Here is a 26,141-nt window from a genome sequence, read left to right as displayed (position 1 = left end):
TTCATGAGCCTTTCATTACATTTTCTCTCCCCTGTCTAGATGAAGAAGGGAGCAATAGAGCAGCTTTGGTGGGTACCTGGCATCCAGCCAAGGTCAAATGACCACACTTATACATAACAGAAATTAGAGTAATCTTCCATTTTGCACAGAATTACAGAATTGTTTAGGTTGGAAGGAACCTTTTGAGATCATCTACTCCAACCCTCCTGCTCAAAACAGGGTCACCTAGAACAAGTTGCCATGTCCAGTTGGGTTCTTAATACCTCCCAGGATAGACACTTCACAACATCTTTGTAAAACCTGCTATAGTTCTTGATTAACCTCACAGTAAAAAAGTGTATTTGAGTATTCAGATGGAATTTCCAGGTTTTTTCCATTCGTGCCCATTGCCTCCTGTCCTGTCAATGAGCACCACTGAGAAGAGTCTTGCTCCCTCATCTTCACTCCCACCCATCAGGTATATATGCACAGTGATAAGCTCCTCCCTGAGCCTTCTCTTTCCAAGCTGAATAGTCTCAGATGTTTCAGCCTCTCCTCATATGGCATATGCTCCAGTACCTTAATCATCATTGTAGTCATTTGCTGCCATTGCCCTTTCTTGTACTGAGGAGCCCAGAACTGAACATGTGGCCTCACTAGCACTGAGAGGAAGGATCTACCTCAAATACTAGCAATGCTCTTCCTAATGCAGCCAAGGATACTATTGGCCTCTTTTGTCATTAGGGTGCATTGCTGGCTCATGTTCAGCTTCTTCTCCATCAGGACACATTTTCTTCTCCCCAAAGCTACTTTCTAGCTAGTCATCCTGCAGCCTGTACTGGTGCCTGGGGTAAATCCTCCCCAGATGCAGGACTCTGCATTCCCACCTGTTGAATATCATGAGATCCTTCTCTGCCAGTTCTTTAGAGTGTAAAGAGCTCTCTGAACGGCACAAGCGACATCTGGTCTATCAACAGCTCCTCCCAATTTCATATCTGTTGCTGGGGTCGTTCAGCCTGGAAAAGCGAAGACTCCAGGGAGATCTTATGGTGGCCTTTTAACACTTAAAGAGGGCTTCTAAAAAATATGGAGAGAGACTTTTTACCAGAGCCAGTAGTATCAGGAAAAGGGGCAACGGTTTTCAACTAATTTAGATGGGAAAGTTATTTAGATGATCTAGTGAAAGGTGCTCTTGTCCATGAGAGCAATTTGCTGATGATACCAAACTGGGGGGAGCTGCTGAATCTCTTGAGGGACAAGAAGCCATGCAGAGGGATCTGGATAGACTGGAGCAATCATCAGTGGCATGAAAATTAAAAAGTCCAAATGCCAGATTCTGCACCTGTGACAGAGTGATGCCAGGCACAATTATTATAGATTGGGAGAGTGTAGGAATGTGCCCCCTGTTAACAGAGTGACCAAATTATACTTTGTCTCCTTAAAAAGGAAAAAAGCCCAGAAGTTTCTCTCCTCAATTTGGTAAAAAGACACCTTATAGGACCTTGGGGACTTCACCTCAAACCTAAGGATACCCCATTGGACAGAAGCCAAAAAGTCCCACCTAGGTAATTCACTAGAAAAAGAAGAGAACAAAGGAATCAATTGCTTTTGTGGGGTGTTTTTTAGCAGAAGCAAGAACCTCTTGCCCCTGGCTCGGTTTTCGTCTGCAAGAGCTTTGTTATTTTGCCTTTTATTAAAACTTTTTCTGTTTCCAACACTACCTCAGAAGCCATCCTGCTAATTTTATGCCATTTGAGGTAGCTGGGCTATCTCGGGTGTGATACGTTTCTCTGAGAGCTCATAAGACCTGGCTCGAGGAGAAAACATATCAGGAGAGTAGTGGCTGGAGAGCAGCCTTGCAGAAAGGGATCTGGGGGTGCTGGTTGACAGGAAGCTCAATATGAGTCAGCAGTGAGCCCTGGCAACCAAGAAGACAAACCTCATCTTGGGGGGCATTAGGAACAACCTGACCGTAAAGGGATTCCCTGCTCATGACAGCGGGGTTGGACCTTTAAAGGTCCCTTCCAATCCAAACCATATGATGATGATTCAGAGAGCTATAGCCTGTCCAACTACTGATGGTACAACCCTCACTCACTCCTGTAGCTGACACCACAGGCCCCAGGGTGCCTACACCCCCCAGTCTGACTCCAGTAGCTGGGCACCAAATTTCACTCACACAAACATGGGTCTCACCAGCTGCTGGCACCTGTTCCTTGCAGCACGCATACTGTCCTAGTTTCAGCTGGGATAGAATTCATTTTCTTCTCAGTAGCTGGTACAGCGCTGTCTTTTGGATCCAGTATGAGAATAATGCTGATAACACAGATGTTTTGGTTGTTGCTGAGCAGTGCTTACCCTGAGTCAAAGGCTTTTCAGTGTCTCATGCTCTGCCAGGGAGGAGATGCACAAGAAGCTGGGAGGAACATACTCCAGACAGCTGACCTGAACTGCCCAAAGGGATAGTCTGTACGATAGAACATCATGCTCAGTGAATAAACTGGGAGGAGTTAGCCAGAAGGGGCCAATTGCTGCTTGGTCAGTGGGTGGTGAGCATTTGTATTGTGCATCATTTCTTTTTCTCGGGTTTTACCTTCCTCTCTCCCTCTCATTTTTATTAAAACTATTAGCAGTAGCATTAGTATTACCATATTACCATCATCATTATTATATCTTACTTTGTTTCAATTATTATACTGTTCTTATCTCAATCCATGAGTTTAATTTTCTTTCCTGATTCTCCTTCCCATCACAATGGGGATGGGGGCAAAGGGAAGTGAGCGAGCAGCTGTGTGTGGTATTTAGTTGCCAGTTGGGCAACACATACACAGAGGACAAAGAGTGAGATTAAGCAGGGCGATAGTTAAGAAAACATTCTAAAAGAAAATATAAGAAAATAGGACATTGTGCAGTGATCAGGCATGGGGCTCAACCAGACAAGCATACTGACTGGTTCCATTTTACCTGTGACTGGAAACTTTTATCCCCCTTTCTGTCTATCCCCCCTCTTTGTCTCTCCCTGCTTCCTCTTTCCCCTGTAATTCCCTTAATCAGTTTGTATAGTTCTATCAAGTCCTGCCTCCATCCCAGTTTGATGTCTGGGATCCCCCCTGGTTTAACATCTTATCAGTTGCAAAGTCCATGTTGATCTTCCAGGAAATGGTGCCTGTATTTTAGACTCCTTCCTAAATAATTTATTGTATGTTTAGTTTGTTTACTGTTTACAGTCCCATATAATTCTTGTAAATACCAAGTTTTATATTCCTTTCTGTGGAACAAAGAATATCTTTATGAAGTTGGATGAATATTTTAAGATGTAGAGCCTCAGCTACCCTTGCAGTGATTTTCAGTCCTGTACAAATGACACCTTCTCTGTGGTGACTTCAAGTGTAAGCACAGATACGTAAAATAGTAGAGTAGTTGAGGTTGATAGGTATCTCTGGAGCTTATCTAGTCCAAACCCCTTCCCAGCCCATGCTCAATGCAGGATCAATCAGAGTAAGTAGCTTGGAACATTGTCCAGTCAGGTTTTGGATATCTCCAACCATGGAGAATCCACAACCTCTCTTGGCAGCTTGGTCCTGTGTTTGATCATGCTTAGCATTAAAAAGATGTTTCTTATGTTTGAGTGGAAGTTCATGCATTTCAGTTTGTGTCCATTATCTCTCATCCTTTCACTGAGCACACCTGAGAAGACTTTGGCTCCATCTTTATGCTGGTTTCAGCTAGGGTAGAGTTAATTTTGTTCCCAGTGGCTGGTACAGGGCTACATTTTGGTTTTGTGCTGAACACAGGATTGATAATACAGAGATATTTTTGTTATTGCTGAGCAGGGCTACACAAAGCTAAGGCCTTTTCTGCTTTTCATACTGCCAAGCTGTCAGGGAGGCTGGGGGTGCGTGGGAAGTTGGGAGGCGACACAGCCAGGACAGGTGAGGCAGACTGACCAAAGGGATATTCCAGACCACATGACATCATGCTCAGTATATAAAGTGGGGGGAAGAAGGAGGGGCATGCTTGGAGTGATGGTGTTTGTCTTCTCAAATCACTCTTATTTGTGACAGAGCCCTGCTCTCCTGGAAATGGCTGAACACCTGCCTGCCCATGGGAAGCGGTGACTTAATTCCTTGTTTTGCTTTGCTTGTGTGTGAGGCTTTTCCTTTCCCTATTAAACTGTCTTTATCTCAGACCATGAGTTCTCCAGCTTTTACCCTTCTGATTCTCTCCCTGATCCTGCTGATGGGGGAGTAAGCAAGTGGCTGCATGGGGCTTGGTTGTTGACTGGGGTTAAACCACAACAATCTTTAATGCACAGTGTATTTAGACACAGATAAGATCCCTCCTGAGCTTTCTCTTTTGCAGACTAAACAATCTTAAACAATTCAGGAAGTGTGGACTGGATGGGTGGACAGTGAGGTGAATTGACAACTGTCTGAAACTCAGATCCCAGAGTGTGGTGATCAGTGGCACAGGGTCTAGTTGGAGGCCTGTCACTAGGGGTCCCCCAAGGTTCAATACTGGGGCCAGTATTGTTTAACTTATTCATCAGTGACTTGGATGACAGGGTAGATGCATCCTCAGCAAGTTCGCTGATGACAAAGCTGGGAGGAGTGGCCAATACTCCAGAGAGATGTGCAGCAATTCAGAAGTACCTCGACAGATTGGAGACATGGGCAGAGAAGAACTGTCTGAAACTCAAGAAAGGCCAGTGCAGGGTCCTGCACCTGGTGAGGAATAACCCCAGAGACCAGTACAGGCTGGGGGTGACCTGCTCAAAAGCAGCTCTGCAGAGAAAGACCTTGGGGATCCTGGTGGACAACAAGCTGCCCATGAGCCATCAGTGCCCTTGTGGCCAAGAAGGCAAATGGCATCCTGGGGTGCATTGGGAAGAGCATTGCCAGCAGGTGGAGGGAGGTGATCCTGCCCCTCTGCTCAGCCCTGGTGAGGCCTCACCTGGAGTGCTGTGTCCAGTTCTGGGCTCCTCAGTGCAAGAGAGACATAGACCTCCTGGACCAGGTCCAGCAAAGGGCTAAAAAGTTGATTAAGGGACTGGAGCATCTCTCTTATGAGAATAGGCTGAGGGAGTCAGGCTTGTTAAGCCTCAAGAAGAGATGACTGAGAGGGCACCTCATCAATGTCTATAAGTATCTGAAGGGAGGGTGCCAAGAAGATGAAGCCAGGGTTTTAGTGGTGCCAAGCAATAGGACAAAAGGCAATGGGCAGAAACTGATGCAAAGGAAGTTCCACCTGAATATGAGGAAGAACTTTACTGCGTGGGTGACCAAGCACAAGAATATTACCTGGAGAGCTTGTAGAGTCTCCCTCACTGGAGATATTCAATAACTGTCTGGACACAATCCTGTGCCATGTGCTCTGGACTAACCCTGCTTGAGCAGGGAGGTTGGACCAGATGACCCACTGTGGTGCCTTCCAACCTTACCGATTCTGTGATCCTGAGTCAACATCCCTGAAGGCCTTTGGCAAGACATAGAGACAAGGCACTTAGGGACATGGTTTAGTGCTAGACCACAGTATTAGGTTAATACTTGGACTGAATGACCTTAAAGGTCTTTTTCAACCTCACTGATCCTATGATTTTATGATTCTGTCCCAGCTCTTTCACCATCTGTTCCTGTAGGAGATGCTCCAGTCCTTTCATCACTGCTGTGACTCTTCGCTGAACTTGTTACAGTATTTCCATGTCTTTCTTGTACTGAGGAGATCATAACTGCACACAGTACTACAGGTGTGGCCTCTCCAGTGCTGAGTAGAGAGAAAGGTTTACCTCCCTCAATCTCCTGTCAACACTGTTCCTAATGCAGCTCAGGATACTATTGACCTCCTTTGATGCAAGGGCACATTACTGGCTCACATTCAGCTTATTTTCCGCCAGGACGCCCATGTCCTTCTCTGCAAAGCTACTTTCCAGCCAGTCAGCCCCTGCCTTGTACTGGTGCATCATGTTATTCCTACCCAGGGGCAGGACTTGGCATTTCCCTTTGATAGACTGCATGAGGTTCCTGTCTGCCCATTTCTCCAGTCTATTGAGATCCATCTGAAGGCACAACAGCCATCTGGTCTATCAAACGCTCCTCCCAATTTTGTACCATCTGAAAACGTGCTGAGGGTGCTCTCTGTCACATTGTTTAGGTCATTAATGAAGTTGTTAAACAGCATTGGCCCAAGGATCAGCCCAGGGAAACACCACTAGACGCTGACCTCCAGCTAGACTTTAGGCTTCTGATCACAACTGTCTGACCCCAGCAGTTCAGCCACTTTTCAGTCCACCTCACTGTCCACTTATCTAACCTGCACTTTGTCAGCTTGTCTATGATGATGTTATATGAGACAGCGTTGAAAGCCTTCTGCTGCTCTCCCCTCATCCACCAAGCTAGTTGACTCGTAGAAGGCTTGCATGTTGGCCAAGCATAATTTGCCTTTTGTAAATCCATGGCGACCACTCTAAATCACCCTGTGTCCATTGTGTGCCAGGAAATGGCTTCCAAGATTATTTTTTCTATCATCTTCACAGGAACACAGGTGAGGCTGACCAGCCTGTATTTCCTCAGATCCTCCCTCTTGCCCTTTTTGAAGATTGAAGCATCATTTGCTTTCTTCCGGTCCTCAGGTATAATGGCAGGGTTCTCGGGGTCTGTCTGACCCCAGCAGCCATCAGTGTCCCAGACAGAGGAGTCCCGCTAAGCACAACCTGTCCAGGTCCCTCAGGCAGGCTCCCAGCCACAGGCGAACTTAGCCAGCAGCTCAGCTCTTAAATGAGATCAGCTCTTTGGTGAATTCAGCTCTTTAGCGATTTCAGCTCTTTGCTTGCTAAGTGCCTCGGCAGACGCAGGGATGAGAGAGGAGAAGGCTGTATGAGGTTCCACAGATGTGTCTTTATTAGCAGCCTCTGTGAAGGGTGACAGTGACAGCTCTTCTGCCAAACTGGGCAGAGGTAGGGGTTTATATAGGGTATGTGGGTTTTGGGAAACAGTCCAATAGAAAGGGTCGAGGTAAATATGACCTATGGTCTTACAGAGAGATAACAAGGGTCCGAGGCAGAAGAGGGGTTTCTTGGTCCAGTCATCATGACTAGGCATTTCTTATCTTAGGCAACTGACCGCCAGGGAGGCCTTGCAGGCCCTGTGGCTGCTACACTCAGGAACCTCCCCTATCCTTGGAGGTGTACACAACCTCTGTTCCTGGAGCTGTACATGACTTTATGGGACAGGTCCCTGAGCAACCTGATCTAATTAGACTTGCTTTGAACAGAGGGTTGGAGTAGATAACCTCTGGAAGTCCCTTACAGCATAAATTTTTCTATGGTAAATTATCAGCCATACTAAAATACAGCTTACTGGTGGATGAAATAGGTCTACAAGCTATGTCACATCAGCCAGCTCCTCCTTCCATAGCCTTTTAAGGTGCTATCTACAAATGAAATCATAAGGAGTTACACCAGGAAAATCATATAGGCATCATATCCTGTATGGAGACAACTTTTCTGGGCTGTTTATCCAGTCAGTATTTTTATTTTTGTTTTGTTTTTTAAATTTCTTTTTCCCAGACAACCATGCATTTTGACATTTTGTTAGATTTCTCTGTCTGCCACCAAACTTCCTTCTTTCCACCCACTGGTTTTTGGCTTCCATCAGCTCTTTATCCAAGACCAGAACCCTTTCCTGCTCACTCAATCACAGTTTCACTATTCAGAATCAGACAACTCATGTTTTCCTTTCTTCCTCACTGACTGGGCCTAGTTGCTGTTTTCATGAGCAAATGATCTCTTGGGAGGTCTTAAGGGTTGCATTAGAATCAAGCTAGCACATAACCAAAAAAAGAGAATAAAAGAATATCCATGTTACTTGTCATAGAACATTTTCCATTCACACCATAGGTTTAGTACTTGCTCCTTTCTGTTTTAATAGGATAATTTCCTTCAACCACATATCCTAGGCCCTGTATATGGAATGGAATAGACTCTTTGTTAATAGATTAGGTACTAGAAACCAGAGTTCATATAAATAATAGCAAAAGCAGCAGGTGCAAGGAAATACCCCATTTAGTGTCATCTGGAGGATAACCATTGGTCTTTGGAGTAATTAACATATAAACAGGATAAAACAAACAATCCTCTGCTTAATATAGTTGAGCTATAAAGTCAGGTAAAATGTCATGAACTGCAATAAACTATACATTCCCAATATCACTGCCCATAATTTAAAGAGGAGAAGCACTAGAGCTTTTAAAAGAACAACAAATGTGGATGAAGAAATATGTTTTCTTTTGTCTCAACAGTTCAGTGTCTTTGATTGACATTTTTCAAATAGAAGTTAGCCTGATCAGACATTCTACACAGATATTTTCAGTCTTTGATTACAGTTTAACAATGTAATGAGCGACTTTCCATTTTTACAGTATCTTAAACAGGGACACATTGGTAATTCTTAATAATAAGCATGTCTTAACAGACCCATTTATGACAGAAGATTGCTTAGATATTATAAGAGCAAAGAAAATAAGGGAACAAGAGAGTGTTGAAAAAGTTTATCTGAAGAATAAATTTGGCAAAATATGTCCATTAAGAGGATGCTGCAAGTGTTAACATCAGTATCAGAACCCAATAGTGTTGTTGACTTTTTTGTGTCAATGCCAGATTATCATCAATAGACATTTGCTGGCACCAAAAAAGTCTTCTACAGGCCTTTTGCTTCTTCCTTAACCTTATATCAGAAGTTTCAGTGGATATATTTAGACTTAACTGGAAAAAGAGGGAGGGAAGGTTCTTCCTGAGCAACTTTGAAGTTAGTCCTACTCTGACTGTGTGTGTGGGTTTTACCATAAAACCTCTAGAGGTCTCTTTTGACCTAAATTATTCTATGATTTTAAGTATGAACATGGGAGAAAGGAATTTGATGGTAGAAAACCATGTTCATCAAAGCAAGAAAAGCACAAGAAATAGAAGAGTCTGAGAGAGAAGCAAAAGGACATATTCTCCTTCCTCTACCTTCCTTCCTTTGGAAAAAATAATAAATATGTATATCATTGCACTTAAAACAATAAAGAAATTATATATTGCTTTCTGTAAGCAATGACTACAACTGCCTCAGCAATTTAGGAACTTCCCAGTATAATTTCAACTAGAAGAATAGAGGCCCACATGGAGACTACTTTATTACACAGATGATCATATTACGACAAATTTAGATCATACTCCCTATCAGCATAACTTAAAACTTGTCCATAAACTCAAGTTTTTTCCCCAAACAACAAAATGCTGCATATACAGCTTCACACTGTCCAACTGTAACAATTACCAGAATTCATTTTAGATTAATTCAAGTGATATTAATCTTACTTGTTTTCACTCAAATAATGATTTAATATGACAAAAAATAAAGTTTTTGTTCAAACATTTTTCTTTGCTAATTAAAACATAGCAGCCCATATGATGTCATGAAAAGTGCATTATTGTAGTAAACATTCTAATTTAGATGAATAACCAACTTACATTGTTCCATTTGTGTAGACTGTGTCACTTCCCTCCACATACTGAACCTGGGCTGGGTAGACATGTTGTACCTGTTGCACAGTCTGTACTTGCTGTACCTACAAACAAGAACACCAAAAATATAGGATAGTTTACCTTATAAAAAGAATGACTAGTGCTTCAGTTCATCTAATGGTTTCTAAAAAATACTCTTAATTTTGGGACATCCCTGTTCTCACAATTACTAAATGACACAGAATGCAATATTGTGCTGCAAGTCTGTAATATGCTAAGTGGAGTACTGTGTTGATTTTTCTGTGAGAAGCTGCTAGAAGCTCCCACCATGTCCAACAGAGACAATCTCTGATGACTCTGAAGACAGACATGCTGCTTGCCCAATGAGAGAGGTTGGTAACGCTTCTGTGATGACATATTTAAGAAGAAAACCAAAACAGCGCACATGCAGTTTTTTTCCCCAGGGGTGGGGAGGTGCCATGGCTGCCGCTGCGGCTGCCGCCATCTCAGCACAGACCACGGCAATCTTTGCCTGCCTGGCTGCCCTTAGCCAACTGCACTGCAGGCAGAAGGGCAGAGGCGATGGTGGCGGCTTCTCCTTCCCAGCGCCCTGCATGAAGAGAGGCGTTAAATAGCGCAAGCACTGTGGCAGCCGCCACTGCGCGCATGGTGGTGGTGGGGCTGCGTGGCCAACTGAAAATGTGGCAGGCAACTCCCTGATGCAGAACCTGGATAAAATCAACATCTTGGCACTGCAGGATCCTGCAAGACTCTTTGAATTAGTGGAACTTGTTTTCAATGGTACCTACAAGCAGCAGTTTTTCTTCTAGTCAGAGGAGGAAGTGAGGACATGTGAGGGAAAAGAACATGATGGCACCAAGGTCAGTGGAAAAGAAAGAGTAGGAGGAGGTGCTCCAAATGTTGGAGCCAAGATTCCTCTGCAAGCCATAGTGAGGACTATGGTGAAACAAACTGTCCCCCTGTAATGCATGAAGTCTATGGGGGATGCAGACATTCACTTACAGACCATGAGAAAAGTGTTCACGCTGGAGTGGGTGGATGCCAGAGAAAGCTCTAATCTAGTGGGAGACCCGAATAGAGAGAGAGGGCCCTTGCTCACAAAATAGAGCAGCCTGACCTTAAAAGACTGAAGCCTGTGGACGAGTGACCCACGCCACAACAGTTTTGGAAAAACTACCCATGGGTGGGACTCCACGGCATAGCATAGAAAAGACTCCTCTCCCTGAGTGAACAGAAAAAGATCTGGAATGACGAACTGACCAAGACCTCCATGCCCTGTCTCTCATGCATGTGATGCATCATCATATGTCTCCGAGGTGAACTGCTCCGGCAGACATGCTCTGGAGTGGAGGATAGTGCTAAGAGAGCTTTCCAAAAACCAGCAAAACTGTGAACCTAGCTCAGAGAGACAGAGGGAGCACCAGCCTTAGCCAGAGCAGGAAGTGTGAAAAGCTAGATAAGCAGCAGCTCTAACTCAGTGTGGGCAGCGCCAGGAGTGAAGGTAACCAACTCCTACAGGTACAAAAGGCGTACTCAAGAAGCAACCAGGAGTGGGGCAAATAGGGCAGGCAAACAGGGTGTGACTGTCATGGTTTAGGAATGGTATTCCCCAATTTAGGGCTCCTGTTGTTTTATGGCAAAACCAGCTTTCAGGAGGATTTGGATTATCTTCTCCCCTTTTTCAAAAACCTCCTCTGCTGTGTTGCCCTATAGGATGATGTCATCAATGTACTGTAAGAGTTCTGGAGCCTCACCCTTTTGCAGTGCAGTCTGGATCAGTCCATGGCAAATAGCAGGGCTATATTTCCACCCCTAGGGCAGTTGGCTCCAGGTGTACTGGACGCCCCTCCAGGTGAAAGCAAACTGTGGCCTGCACTCTGCTGCTAAAGGAATGGAGAAAAATGCATTAGCAATATCAATGGTAGCACCATTTTGCTGCCTTGGACTCCAGTTCATACTGAAGCTCCAGCATGTCCAGCACGGCAGCACTCAGTGGTGGTGTGACTTCGTTCAGGTCATGATAGTCCACTCTCAGTCTCCACTCTCCATTGGACTTAGGCACTGGCCATATGGGGATATTGAAGGGTGAGCAAGTCTTGCTGACCACTCCCTGTCTCTCCATAAATCATCTGTGGATGGGAGTCCTGGAGTCCTGGTTGGTGCAGTGTTGTTGACAGTGCACTGTTGTGGTAGCAATTGGTACCCGTTGTTCTTTGACCCGTATGAGTCCCATAGTAGAAGGGTTCTCTGAGAGACCAGGCAAGGTACTCAGCTGTCTAATTCCCTCTGTCTCCACAGCAGCTATCCCAAAAGCCCAACAATGCCTATTTGGGTCCTTGAAATACCCTCTCCTGAGGTAATCTATGCCAAGGATGCACAGGGCCTCTGGGCCAGTCTCAATAGGGTGTTTCCACCATTCTTTTCTAGTCAGGTGTCCTGGGGTGACTTTATGATGCTTGCATCCCCAATTGTCTGTTCTGTTTATGCTGGATATTAAGTTCTGCACCTTTAAGACTGGTTCCGAGAGCGAAAGGGGGGGAGAGAAGAAGCGTGCAGTTTGTTATCAGAAACTGCACTTGTTCCCCCACATCCTTCTCCTGGACTGTGTTGTCTGCAGCATGGACAGATGGTGGGAGAGACCTTTCCTTTACTTTTAGCTAGTTTTTAGCTAGCTGAGGCAGAGAAGTTCCCTGGACTGTGGTTTTTCTTTTTCTTGGAACTGTTTAAACCTGCTCTGGACTGAAAACCCAGAAGAGCACCGGGAGCTCACACCTGTGGCCCACTGGGCCAGGCCTGGGCCATGGCATTTCCAGTGCCGGAGGGACTGATGACAGACTGGGTGAGCCGAGCTGCAATCCATGAAAAGGAATTTTGGAGTTTGTCATCTCTTCAGATTGGCAAGAGGCTTCATTGTTTGATATTGTTCATATTTTGTGCTGGTGAATGCTTTGCCTGTTAAATAAACAGGTTTTTTCCCACTTTCCTCCAAGGAAATCTTTCTCACGAACCAGTTGGGGGAGGGGCTGCTTAAATCTGCTTTCTAGAGGAACCCCTTTGGAGGTTTTCTCCCAAATTTGCCCTAAACCAGGACATCAGGCTAACTTCAGCTTACAGTACAGTCAGCTGTTGGGATCCCCCTGTCACCCCAGAAAAAGATGGATTCTGCCCCTACATATCTCGATGGCATCAAGGTACATTGCATCAGTGTTAACTAAAGCCTTATACTCTTGTGAGTCTGATGTGGCAGGCCATGGGATCCCCACAGTCCAATAGATCTTACTGTCCTTTTCCTCCTTTTCCTCCACCTGTCTGGGACCATCACCCCTCTAGTCCTGGTCATAGTACTCATTGCTCACTTCTTGTAAATATGACCTGGAGGTCCCTTCAAGATTATGGGAAGTAACATCAGCTCTTCTGTTCTGTCTGAGGACTTGCCACTGGAAACTGGAGCAGCATTTATCCTTGAAGAATTTCCTGCGGTGGTTGTTCTTCCTCTCAAATCACATACCCATGCTGCTAGGGCAGGTGGGTTTTCCATCCCACTTCCTCATGTCCTCTCTGTGGTCATTCAGGTAAAACCACAGGTTACCTCATGGTTTGTACCCTCTCTCTCGAGCAGGGGGATGCTTGCTCTCAATAGCAGAGACTCTGGTCCATACTGGCAGGGCATAGGACATTTTGTCTCTAACCTGCTTGAGTCTTTCAAATCTGTCCACAGTCTTGGACTGTTTTTCCACAGCCGAGGCACAGGTTGGTAGGGAGGAAAAAAGATGATCTTCATATTGCCAGAGTTGAGTAGTCACCTGAAGCACTGTTTGTTCTCTTTCTGTCATTGACATCAAGGCCAGTGAGTTGGTGTATGACAGTGGCATGCTCTGTACAAACTTCTGCCACATGGATTGTGTACACTGGACCTCATCTGGATCTATAGGGGACTGCTCGTTATTTGAATCTCTACAGAGTACCTCCAGCACAGCTAATTTTCTCAAGTACTACATACCCTTCTCCATGGCATTCCACCTGCTTGGGCTCACTACTAAATCATCCTTGAGAAAATATCGTTCCCTCATGCTTGACAGGAGTTACTTCCAGAGGCTGAGAGTTTCTGTCTTCTTCCCAATCCCCTTGTCAATGCCCACATCCCAGGACAGGGATCCCAGTTGCTTGGCTTCACTACCATCTAGTTTCATATTGTGGGCTTCGATATCCCAGCCCTGGAGCAGCCAGGTCACCAGGGGCTCACCCAATTGGCGGCTCAAATATTTTTGCACCTATCTTGCAGCTCACATGAGATAGGGATCGGGTGTTTATCTCTGGGTCTACCTCTTCCTTTTGAGATGACCCTGCTTCTTCTTCAGCCCTCACTAGGCAAAGTGATTTGGTCTAAGATTTTTTCTTCTGTATAGGGGCGACTTCTACCAGCACAGATTGCTGCCCCAGCTCAACTGCAGTTTGAGTGGCCATGGTGCCTGCTCGTCTGCTTTCCTCCTGCTTCCTCTGAGGGTGCTGTCTAGTGACAAGCAGTGTTTGATAAATAGTAGCCAGGGCCCAACACACTGCAATAAGTTGTTTTTCTCTGGAGTTGTCACAGCTTTCTCCTTGCAAATATTCTGTCATTTTATCAGGGTCCTGTAGTTGTTCAGGGGTAAACTCCCAAAACACTGGAGGAAATAATTTCTCCAAAAATGGGCCTATTTTCTCCCACATTCCATGCCACTCATGACTATTCCCTTTTGGGGGAGATCTCTAAATGACCTTCCTAAAAATTTCTTTCTTGACTCTAAACATGGTGTGGACCATACTGAGGAGACCTGGTAGACTTAGCAATAAGAACATGCTTTCCTTAACGTTCAAGGAAAATTCTAAATTCTTAAAAGCTCTTATAACAGGCCTAAAATATGAAAAGGGAGTGAAAAGGTGCGGAAAATCATCCTCCCTCATTTGCTCCAAAGGCTAGGTATGATCATTAATGCACTCCCAAAGGTAGCGTCTGAGTAAGGAAACACTGAATACACATCCCAAATGACCTTCATTGTACTTGATGTTATCATGCAAATATAACAGCTGATATCCCACAGTACAGCAACAAACCTATGCTGATCTTTCCCTGCTCTGAAAAAGATCATCACTAGAAGCACACTCAGTAATATATACAGGGTTGGGTACCACACTGTCCTGGGTTGTAAGATGTTGTTTGGGTAGAGCTCAGAGACATGGTTTAGTGATGGACTTGGTAGTGTTGGATTTGATGATCTTAAAGGTCCTTTCCAAGCTAAATTATTCTTTGATTCTGATTCTATGATCTACAAGATCTCTTTAATAACATTTTAGTTAGAACCCATTCGTCGTCCTCACTATATTCTCTAAAATTCCTATCCCTCCTTTCCCACCATTAACTTATATACTTCAAAACAAGATTCTAAACTTCACTGTTAACTACTGGGAGTAGTCTGGAGGTCCTCAAGAAGTTGAGAGGGAACACAGCCGGGACACCTGACCCCAACTGACAAAAGGGACATTCCATACCATACGATGTCATGCTCAGCAATAAAACCAGGGGGAAGATTAGTCGGGGGACTGCTGGGCATTGGTCAGTTGGTGATGAGCAATTGTTTTCATTTGCAGCACTCACCTTTCTTGGATTTTATTTTTCTCTCTCTCTCTTTGGGTCTTTCCCCCCCCCTCTTTTCCTTACAATTTATTATAATTACTTTTAAATTATTAAATGTTTTTATCTCAGCCCATGAGCTTTCTCATTTTTACCTTTCCAATTCTCTCCCACTGGGGGGAGGGGAGGAGTGAGCAAATGGCTGTGGTGCTTGGTTGCCATCTGGGGTTAAATCATGACACCTAAGGAAAAATTTATATAAAAACCCTTAATTTTGAAAAAAAATGCATTACTTTGAAAAAGACTATTCAAGTATGACAGAAAAACAGAGTTTCTGTCAGTCAGTAATAATGATATGTACTCTTTTTGATGATTAAATGGAAAATTCAGCAGGTTGCTGATTTCATGTTACATAAATTGACATTGGCCTGCCATCCCTTAACAGTGTTCCTGAACTATTATTTCCCAAATTAAAAAAATACATCTCTTATTATTAAGCAAGATAAAATTGTACAGAATTTTGATTTTAGATACAAGTGTTTGCATTAAAAGTACTAATAAGGTTAAGAGAATAATACCAGGGTAAAATATGGGAGGATTTATAAACCCCATTTAAATTTAAAAAAAAAAATAAATCAGAGCTGTATACACAAAGATTTCTGTTCTCAGAGAAAAATATCATCTTAATAAATTATTTAGTCTGTAATACATTTGGAAAGCAATTCATGCTGTAATGTTGATATTTAGATAAATGACCAATATTAGTTCATTACTAGTTTTTATGTTTAAAATGATTTTTCATTACCTCCAATTTTCATTAGCAGAAGTTTGTATGTCCAGTTGAATGATACATTTATTTCTGAATGCTATGGTTATAGTCTATGATGAATAGGAAGATTTGTTTTGTGTAATCTTTGATGCATGGATACACCTTCTAAAATAGGTTAGACACTTGTTTATAATTTTACTCTTTGAATCCTTCTCTACTGCATGACATAAACCATAGGGTCAGTGAAATTAATTTAAAATCCTTTTAAGCTTGCTACCTCATGCCTAAGAATGCATGTTAAAACAGGAATGATACCTGAGTGGAAAATCATATTTAAGGAAAAATAAGACTAAGAAAACTTGCACAAGATGTTAAATGGCATTTAATTATGCTTCTCACTTTTTCACCTTACTTTTGCTACATTTTAATTGCACATGTATAGGTTTCTCCCTTCACCAATTCAAGGTTCCAAAAATGACAATTGCTGTGTCATTTGAAAACATCTGTGAAACCACTGCTACTATACTCAGAAGGGAATCTTAGTTTTTCCTTAAGGACATTTCTTTTTTCTTCATTTGAAGCACCATATCAAACTTTCATGAAAGCCATAGTTATATTGTCAGTGTGCAAATAAAAAAATTATTTCAGCAGAAAATAATTTAGATGTTGAAAAATTATTCCACTCATAGCTAAAAGAAAAAAAAATTAATATAAATTATTTCTTCTGAATTTTTCATTTTTACCTAGTCTGCTCCTAAAGTATGTGTACATAAATTCAAATTTTAAATTTAAGCAAATATATAATATATACATTAATTTTTTTCAGAGCAAAGCCACTCTTCTTCATCAAAGACCTTGTTTCAATGCCCAAGAGCCTTTTCTTTTCCTACAGTGGAAAAGCACCTATCTTACCCACGTTCTTCATCACATTTCCTAGTGTTATACTAGATTCACATCTTCTTCCCAGAATCACAGAATAGTTATAGTTAGAAGGGACCTCTGGAGATTATCCAGTCCAACCCCCCTATCAAGGCAGGGTCACCTAGAGCAGGTGACACAGAAACGCATCCAGGTGGGTTTTGAATGTCTCCAGATAGGGAGACTACATCACTTCCCTGGGCAGCTATTACAGTGCTCTGCCACCCTCAATAGAAAGAAGTTCTTCCTCATGTTGAGGTGGAACTTCTTGTATCTTAGTTTGTGGCCATTGCTCCTTGTCCTGTCGCTGGGCACCAATGAAAAGAGTCTGGGACCATCCTCTTGGCACCTGCCTTTGAGACATTTATATGCATTAATAAGATCCCTTGTCTTCTCTTCTCTAGACTAACCAGGCCCAGCTCCTGCAGTCTCTCCTCATAAGAGAGATGCTCCAGACCCCTAATCATATTTGTGGTCTCCACTGGACTGTCTCCAGTAGTTCCTTGTCTTTCTTACTCTGAAGAGCCCAGAACTGAACACAATACTCCAGATATGGCCTCACTAGGGCCGAGTAGAGGGGGAGGATCACCTGCTTTGACCTGCTGGCCGCACTCTTCCTGATGCATCCCAAGATCCCATTGCCCTCCCTAGCCACAAGGGCACAGACAGCTCATAGTCAACTTGTCATCCACCAAGACTCCCAGGTCCTTCTCTGCAGAGCTGCTCTCTAGTAGGTCAGCCCCCAACCGGTACTGGTACTTGGGGTTATTCCTCCCCAGGTGCAGGACCATACACTTGCTCTTGTGGAACCAAGTGGGCCTTGGCCTTTCTCATCACATCCCTGCATATTCTGATGATATCCCTATAGTCCTCCCATGTTGCCAGTCCCTTTTTCCACATCCCATAATTTTTCTTCTTCCATTTGAGATTTGCTAGAAGCTTCCTGCTCATCCATGAAGGTCTCCTGCCCCCTTTGCTTGATTTCTTGTTCATGGGGATATACTGGTCTTGAGCTTGGTGGAAGTGATGCTTGAATACTGACGAGATTTCTTGGACTCCCTTCTCTTCTAGGGCCCTAACCCATGGGATACCTCTAAGTAGGTCTTTGAAGAAGTCAAAGTTAGCTTTCCAGAAGTTCAGAGTTCTAGTCCTGCTTACTGCTTTGCTTCCTCCATGCAGGATCCTGAGTTCCACCCTCATGGTCACTACAGCCAAGGCTGCCCCCAACCTTCACATCTTCAAATAGTCCCTCCTGGTTTGTTAGCACAAGGTCCAGCAACACACCTCTCCTCATTGGCTCTTCCATGATTAGCCTCAAAAAGTTTTCATCAATAATCTGCAGGAACTTCCTGGACTGTGTGTGCCAAACTGTGTTGTCTCTCCAACAAATATCAGGGTGGTTGAGGACACCCAGGAGAACTGGAGCCTGTGACCATGAGGTGATTTCCAGCTGTCCATAGAAAGCCTCATTAACTACCTCCTCCTGATCAGGTGGTCTGTAGCTAACAGCCACAACAATGTCACCCATATCAGTCTGTCCCTTAATTCTCGCCCATAAACTCTCAACTGATTCATCTGCCCCTGGGTAGAACTTGATACATTCCAATTGCTGTCTCACATAAAGAGCAACTCCACCACCTTGCCTCACTGACCTGTGTTTTCTAAATGGTACATAGCCATCCATAACAACATTGTAGTCATGTGAGTTATCCCACCATGTCTCAGTAACTGCAATGAGATCATGGCCCTGGGACCACACAGATTTCCAGTTCTTCCTATTTATTCTCCATGCTGTATGCGTTTGTATACAGGCACTTCAGAGAGGTAATCAAGCACGCAAGTTACCTAGAATAGGTCTAAGAGGATTCACCACAGCCATACACAGCCTCAATGTGGTTAGCCCTGTGATTTTCACCCTGAGAGGCAGCCAAGGAACATCTGTCACTGCACTGGTTGGCATGGCCTACTCCCTGTGAGGAAGCAATGGCATGAGCATTGCCACTTTGGACCCCATTCCCTGGGTCCTTCAGTTTAAAGCCTGTATCACCAAACTGGCCAGCCTATTGCCAAAAATTCTCTTGCCCTTTTTAGACAGGTGGATCCTATCCCTCCCTAACAGGCTACAATCATTGTCATAAAAACCAAAACCTTCTCGATGGCACCAGCCACAATGCCAGACATTCATGTGCACTACATGTCTGCTTCTGGCTGTCCCCAATTCTCTAACCAGTAGGACAGATGAGAAGATGACTTAGGCACTGATGTTTTTCACCTGCCTTGCCAGGGCTTTATAGTCTTCCTTGATCCTATCTATTTTTTTGGCTTGCGGCATCATTTGTACCCATATGAAAAAGTAGTAGTGGGTACTACTAGTCCATGCTCTTCACAAGTTGGGGTATCCTCTCAGTAACATCATGGATCCTACCCCCTGGTAGGCAGCATACCTCTCGTGACTGTTTATCAGGCTGGCAGGTGGGGGCCTCAGTGCCCCTTAATAGAGCCACACACTATAAGCACTCAAAGTTTCTTTTTATGGTAACTGCTGTGTGCTGCTGGTGTGGATTCTCCTTGCTGGCCTTGCTCATGGACATCTAAAGCCTTTAAAGCATCAAATCTGTTTTTGGTCTGGACGTTGGAGGGTGGAGGTTGAATTGGAACCCTGCTTTTGTGGGTCACCAGGTTCCAAGGTGCCTCATGCTCAATGGTATCCATTGTAGGTGGATGGTTCCAAAGCCACATCTATCTCCATTTCAGCCCCTCTAATACTGTGCAGCCTATTAACTGTCATGTAATTCAGCCACCTGCCGCAACAGGTCATCAACCTGTGCATGCTTTGTGCAGGTACTCAGCCTTTTCTCCAGGAGAAGCATCCAGGCATTCATTGCAAGCTACCACCTGTACTGACATCTTCCTTACCAGTTCCAGCTGGGTTGGAAGCATCAGACCTCTTAGGGGCTATCTCAGTAGACACACTGTTTTTGGCTCTGAGACAAGTGCCCACCATTATGGCTGAGACCTAGAGCACTTAGCACTTACCTGAGCTGTGGACCTACTTTCAGATTGCACCACCCTCCCCATATGCCCTGCCCATGTGAACTGCAGCGTCACATCCTTCTGACATGCCACATCCTGTTTGCTCGCCCTGTTCGACACTTTCTGGGTTGCTCATGCTTTCTGGAGTTGTTTAAATCTTCCACAGTGCTCCTGGCTATGACCCCTCCTTGTCTGATTGGCTCACAAGAGCTTCCAAGCTCTGATATGGCTCTGGGCTGCTGATCAGGCTGGACTGCTGATTCTTCCTTTTCCTTACCTTACAGAATCACAGAACCACTAGGTTGGAAGAGACCTTAAAGGTCATCGAGTCCAACCCATGCCCTAACACCTCAACTAAACCATGGCACTGAGTGCCACATCCAATCTTTTTTTAAACACATCCAGGAATGGTGACTCCACCACCTCCCCGGGCAGATGATTCCAGTACTTTACCACTCTTTCAGTAAAAAACTTTTCCCTAACATCCAACCTAAATTTCTCTTGGTTCAGCTTAAGACTGTGTCCTAGAGTGAGGTTATGATGCTTGTATCCCCAATCGTGTGTTCTGTTAATGCTGAATATTATGTACTGTGCCTTCAAGACTGGCTCTGAAGAGCAAGATTTGTTTTGGTTTGTTATCAGCCTGCTCCCCCACGGCTGGCGGGACACAGAGACGGGGCAGTACATAGTGGGGCTTTTGCTTTTTGCTTGGCTTTTTGCTGCTTGCTTTGCTCTTGCTCCTGCTTTGCTCCTGCTTCGCTCCTGCTCTGCTTTTGCTTTTTGCTTCTGTTAGTTAGTTTAGCTAAGCAGTCCAGATTTTTCCCTGGACTGTTTTTCCTTTCCCTTTTTGCAACCATTCAAACCTGCTCTGGACTGGGACCTGGGAAACACCGAGAGTTTGCATCTTGTGGCTGCAGCAGCTATCCCCAGCGCCAGAGGGAGCGACAACAGAGCGACCACTCCCAGGAAAGACTTTCTGAATTTGTCATCCTTTTCAGATCGGTGAAAGTGTTGTCATCTGGTATTGTTCATTTTGTGTGCTGGAGGTGTTTTGCCTGTTAAATAAACAGGTTCTTTCCACTTCTCTCTGAAGAATCCTTCCCGAACCGGTGGGGGGAAGGGGCCATGTGGGTTTGCTTTCTGGGGAGGGGCCCCTTTGGAGGTTTTCTCCCAGATTTGCCTTAATCCAGGACAGACTGTCATTTTGTTCTGTCAGTTGCTGCTTGACACCTTCAATTCCTTTAGAATTCCTGACCTTTTCTCAACACTTTTATAATCTATCCTTTTCTCTCTAAACCAGTATCTCCTTCATATTCCCTCCTAATCACTGCAGAATCATCTTTCACTACATATGCATCACCTTTTCATTCTATACAAATTATTGCAACAAATTCCTCTTCCTTGGCCAGGCTGATCCCCCAACATTCTTTTCTGAAACCTTACGTAACTTATACTTTCAAAATAAGACTCAACTGAAAAATACAGTCCAACAGAATCAGAAAATGCTCCAAAGTACAGTTGAAATAGTGAAACAGAAATATTTGAAATAATAACACTAGAACATAAGTAATACCTAATTGAAAATATATTCTGATATGATATCTAGTTTTCAAAAGTTTGAAGCAAAGCTTAAAAAGAGTTAACCACAGTAAGCTTCATAGAAATCTTTATGAAGCCAAAGCACCATAGTAGCTTAATTTAAAAAGTTAGCACAATAATAGAAAGACCTTCTCATTTTCACACAGGCAGATACTAATAGGACAAGAGGGAATAATTTTAAACTAAAAGAGGAGAAAGTACACAAAGATAAGCTTTTAAATTCACGTTAAGTGCCCAATATTTGAATGTTTTGCTGAAACACTGCATTTTGGGGGTTTGGGGGAAGACGGCGTGTTTAAAAAAAAAAAAAAAGCAAATGTATTCCAAGGTACATTATAAGTCATTATAAGTAGAAGTGATATTAATGGAATTATTATGCATTATAAATTGAGTCTGTATACCAGGAAATATTATTAGTTAAATGTATGAGACAGTTAAACAGTATTGCAAAGAACATGCTGTATTGGGTTTGCACTGACTGTTTTTTGGTTGGGGGGGCACAGAGGTGGCTTCTATGAGAAGCTGCCAGAAGCTTCCACAATGTCTGGCAGAGCCAGTCCCTGGGGGCTCCAAAGATGGACATGCCACTGGTCAAGGCTGGGCTAATTAGAAATCGTAGTAACACCTCTGTGATAACATATTTAAGAAGAAATCAAAACAAAGGTTGTGGCGCAGTTGTAATTTTCAGCCAGAGAAGAGCGGAGTGAGAACATGAGAGAAGAACAATTATGCAGACACCAAGGTCAGTGAAGAAGGAGGGGGAGGAGGTCATCCAGGCACCAGAGCCGAGATTCCTCTGCAGCCTATAGTGAAGACCATGGTGAAGCAGGCTGTCCCCCTGCAGCCCATGGAGGACCATGGGGATGCAGAGATCCACTTGCAACCCATGGAAGAGCCCCATGCCACCTGGGAAGAAACTGTGATCCTGTGGGAGACCTGTGGAGGGAGGGGCCCTGCTCCCAGGATGGAGCTGACTGTCCTTGAAGGACTGCACCCCATGGAAGAGTGACCCACTCTGCAGCAGTTTGAGGGGTACTGCTGCCTGTGGGTTGGACTCATGTTGCAGCAGTTCACATGGAGCTGTTGCTTGTGAGATGAACTCACGTCAGAGAAGTTCACAGAGAACTGTCTCCTGTAAGAGGGACCCCACGGTGCAGCAGGGGAATGACTCCTCTCCCTGAGCAGCAGAAGCCCCGGGTGATGAACTGACCATAACCACCATTCCCTGTCTCCTTATGCTGCTGGGGTAGGCAGTAGAGCTGGGAAGGAGGGAGGGGTGAGGGGAATATGTTTTTAAAGGTTAATTTTACTTCTCATTATCCTGCGCTGATTTTGTTAGCAATAAATTCACTTTGTGTCTCTAAGTTGATCCTGTTTTGACCATTATGGTATTTGATGAGTGATCTCTTCCAGTCCTTATCTCAGCTCATGAACCCTTTGTTAAATTTTATCTCCTCTGTCCAGCTGCAGATAGGAGTGAGTGAGCAGCTTTTGTGGGTGCCTGGCATTCAGCCAGCATTAACCCACAACACATGCAGAAAAAAATCACCTTAAATTTTAAGACTAAACACAATGCTAGAAATTTTAGTTTAGACAACAGTGATTCACTAGCACAGAAACAGACTTACATAATTTAACAAGATATTCTCAGTTTTAATATTGTTGATTTTGAAACTGTAAAGCCAAGTTATATGATAAAAGAACATCAGATTTCACCCAAATAACCTGAAACAGTGACAGCTGAATGGAGGGAAAGTGGAGAGGGAGATGATGATCTTTTCTCCTTGGTATCCTATGACAGGATGAGTAGGAATAGTTTAAAGCTGCATCAGAAAAGGTTCAGACTAGATATTAGAAAACATTTATTTACTGAGCAGGTGGTCAAACACTGGAACAGGCTTACTAGAAACGTGGTTGGTGCCCCAAGCCTGTCAGTGTTTGAGAGGTATCTGGACAATGCCCTTAATATTATGCTTTTGGTCAGCCCTGAAGTGGTCAGGTAGTTGAAGTAGACAGTTATTGTAGATCCCTTCCAACTGGAACAAAGATTTTTTTTTAAAAAAAGGAAAAAGCTAAATTACACATAGTAAAGGAGTCTTGAACAAAAGTCATGGCTTTTCATATTCAGTTTCTGTTTTCCAACTCCTGTTTCCCTCCTCGATCTCCCCATGCAACACACCCTCCAATGTTGGTGGGGCTGCATAGGTAATTAATCATGTCACAGAAGTGTGTGCTGAGCCAGTTGCTTCAGAAGCCCCTTTAATTCCCTGACAAATCCAAATTATGCATTACTTACAGTTTTACTTCACATGTCTTTCTGCATTTGCTCAAGAACCTGCAGGGAGATCAGCTTAGAAGTACAAAATTACATTGCTTTTGAATTTTATATCTATATTGAATTTATTTTAAAAATCCATTTTCCTTTCAAAGGAATAAATGTGAATATTCAGTAACTCAAATGAATGCCATTTTTTATGAGATATTGCACACATTTCATAGTAATCTACTTATAGAATCATGAATATATATTTCTGGTGTTTGACAAATATTCTAGTTCAAGAAATAAACTCTGAAAACTGCATGTCTGCTTATGTAGATATTTTAGTTCCATCAAAATAAAATTGAATGAAACAGTGAAAAGGAATTGATTTTGCAGCCTTGTACAAAATCTGTTCTTCACTACACCTATTGAAATGCATCATTCTGTCTTGCCAGGGTTTTTTGTTTTCCCAAAATTAACAGACACCTACCTGTTGCTGAACCGGTACCTGCTGTACAACCTGTGTGGGCACTGCTGCCTGGCCAGCCACAGATGCTTGTAAAGTCACAGTTGAACCTGTGTCTGACCCAGACTCTGGTGTCTGCATCGTGGTCTCTGAATAAAATTAAAATGTAAAATTAAAAGTTCAGCACAAACTTCTTTGCTTTTTGTCACTTATTCAGATCTTAAAAGAACTATATTCACCCAAAATCTAATCTGTACACAGACATATTTATTTTTCATTTTTTAAAATGCTGCTTTGGCCTAAAATATTAGAAAATTCATATTCTATATTCTATATTTGATATGCTATATTATTACTTTGTCTAATCTAAGGTCTGCTTAGAGCTTGCAGCACATCAAGAAGAGAAAAAGCTTTGCACTTCATTATTTTTTTCTAACAGTTTACAGTCTGCTTTGTAATAGCAAATAGATTTATCAAGTCAGAAGCAAGGTGCACGCAAACCTATTTACTGCTTTAAAGTAAAGAACTTTCAGAAAAACATCTGTTCACAGGCCTGATTCTTCTCTAACTACACTTGTATACATAAGCTGCAACTATTAAATTTTGCGATGAGACTCAAAACCTTTTACCATATTATGACAACACACTTTAAGCTACCTATATGCACAAAAATAATTAATTCTAGAAGCTGCACATATAAATGTTTACTTCTTAATTAAGCATGCCTTCACAAAAAGACTTGCAATCATCAATGCAAAAAAACTGAATGATGGAAAGATTTCAAACTAAGTCATCACAATTCTAAACAACAAAAAGAGTAATTTATGTAGTAATCCCAGTACAAGTAAATTATAGTACCTTCAATATCATCAGCTTTCAGAAAGAACTAACATACACTGAATAAAGTATACTGCAAGAATACAATAGGTAAAATATGCAATAGCAGAAAAAAAAAACTCTTTTCATTTTCTTCCCTGAAACAGTTCAAATCCTTATGTACTAAAATATTAAAATTTTTCTCTTACCTTACTTGCCCTCAAGATATTTAATAATGCAAATCAACAGAAACTTTTCTCACTTATTTATGTGACTTCAGGAACAACTCATTAAAATCAGAAATAACTCAAAGTCCTGCCATCAGCTTGTAAATGACTACACATTCTTCAAAGCTATCCTTCCTCTGGGTTACTGAGTTGCACTATAAATTTTTCATATTCAAATGCTGAGTTAAAGCTATGGTAGGTGATAGAATGAGGGGCTTCAACCTGAGAAGAAGAACCCGGAAAGCATTTTAAAGGTGAAAAAGTGACTCAAGAAAGCTTGTTTAGCAGATAGTGTCAATGTAATCCCTAGCGTTATAAACAGGTATTTTACCCCTACATGAAGTTGTGGCAGTGACATTTTTAAGAGGACTATTCAAAATTTGGATACAGCACAGAAATGGTCCAACAGTTAAGGAAAATGCCTTACAAAGAAAACCTATTTAGACTATCATAAAGAAGACTGAAGATTACTTACTCTGTTTGGTTTGTGTGGCCAGGTTTTGCGAGTTGGGGGGGGGTTCAGGGGTAGCTTCTGAGGGAAGATGCTAGAAGCTTCCTCCATGTCTGACAGAACCAAAGCCAGACAGCTCCAAGACAGACCCACTACTGGCCAAGGCTGAGACAATCAGTGATGGTAATAGCACATTTGTTATAATATATTTAAGAAGGAAAAAAAAAGGTATTGCATAGAAGTAATTGCAGTTCAGTTAAGAGTGGAGAGAGAACATGTGAGAGAAGCAACTCTGCAGGCACCAAGGAAAGTGAAGAAAGAGGGGGAGGTGCTCCAGGTGCCAGAGCTGAGATTCCTCTGCAGCCTGTGGTGAAGACCATGGTGAAGCAGCTGTGGCCCTGCAGCCCATGGAAGAGCCCCACATTGGAGCAGGTGGATGCCTGAGAGGAGGCTGTTATGTTGTGGGAGGCCCGTGCTAGAGCAGGGTCCTGG

At 43.2% G+C, this 26,141-nt stretch overlaps 1 protein-coding gene across 1 annotated transcript in view; it reads right to left on the bottom strand.

Moving 5' to 3' along the window:
• The window catches only part of LOC121358005 (transcription factor RFX3-like), a 96,088-nt gene extending 71,783 nt beyond the window's left edge, over positions 1-24,305 (bottom strand). The window contains exons 1-2 of the mRNA XM_041475834.1: positions 24,180-24,305; positions 9,488-9,585 (exon numbers count right to left, since the gene is read on the bottom strand). Coding sequence (XP_041331768.1) covers positions 9,488-9,585; positions 24,180-24,296 — 215 coding nt within the window. The 5' untranslated portion in view covers positions 24,297-24,305. The remainder of the gene's footprint in view (positions 1-9,487; positions 9,586-24,179) is intronic.
• Positions 24,306-26,141: the final 1,836 nt, after the last annotated feature.

The sequence above is a fragment of the Pyrgilauda ruficollis genome, unplaced genomic scaffold (genome assembly GCF_017590135.1).
Source record: "Pyrgilauda ruficollis isolate IOZ18807 unplaced genomic scaffold, ASM1759013v1 scaffold364, whole genome shotgun sequence".
In the NCBI taxonomy this organism is placed as follows: Eukaryota; Metazoa; Chordata; class Aves; order Passeriformes; family Passeridae; genus Pyrgilauda; species Pyrgilauda ruficollis.
The sequence above is the reverse complement of the archived record's forward strand: the minus strand, read 5'-3'. Positions and strand labels throughout refer to the sequence as shown.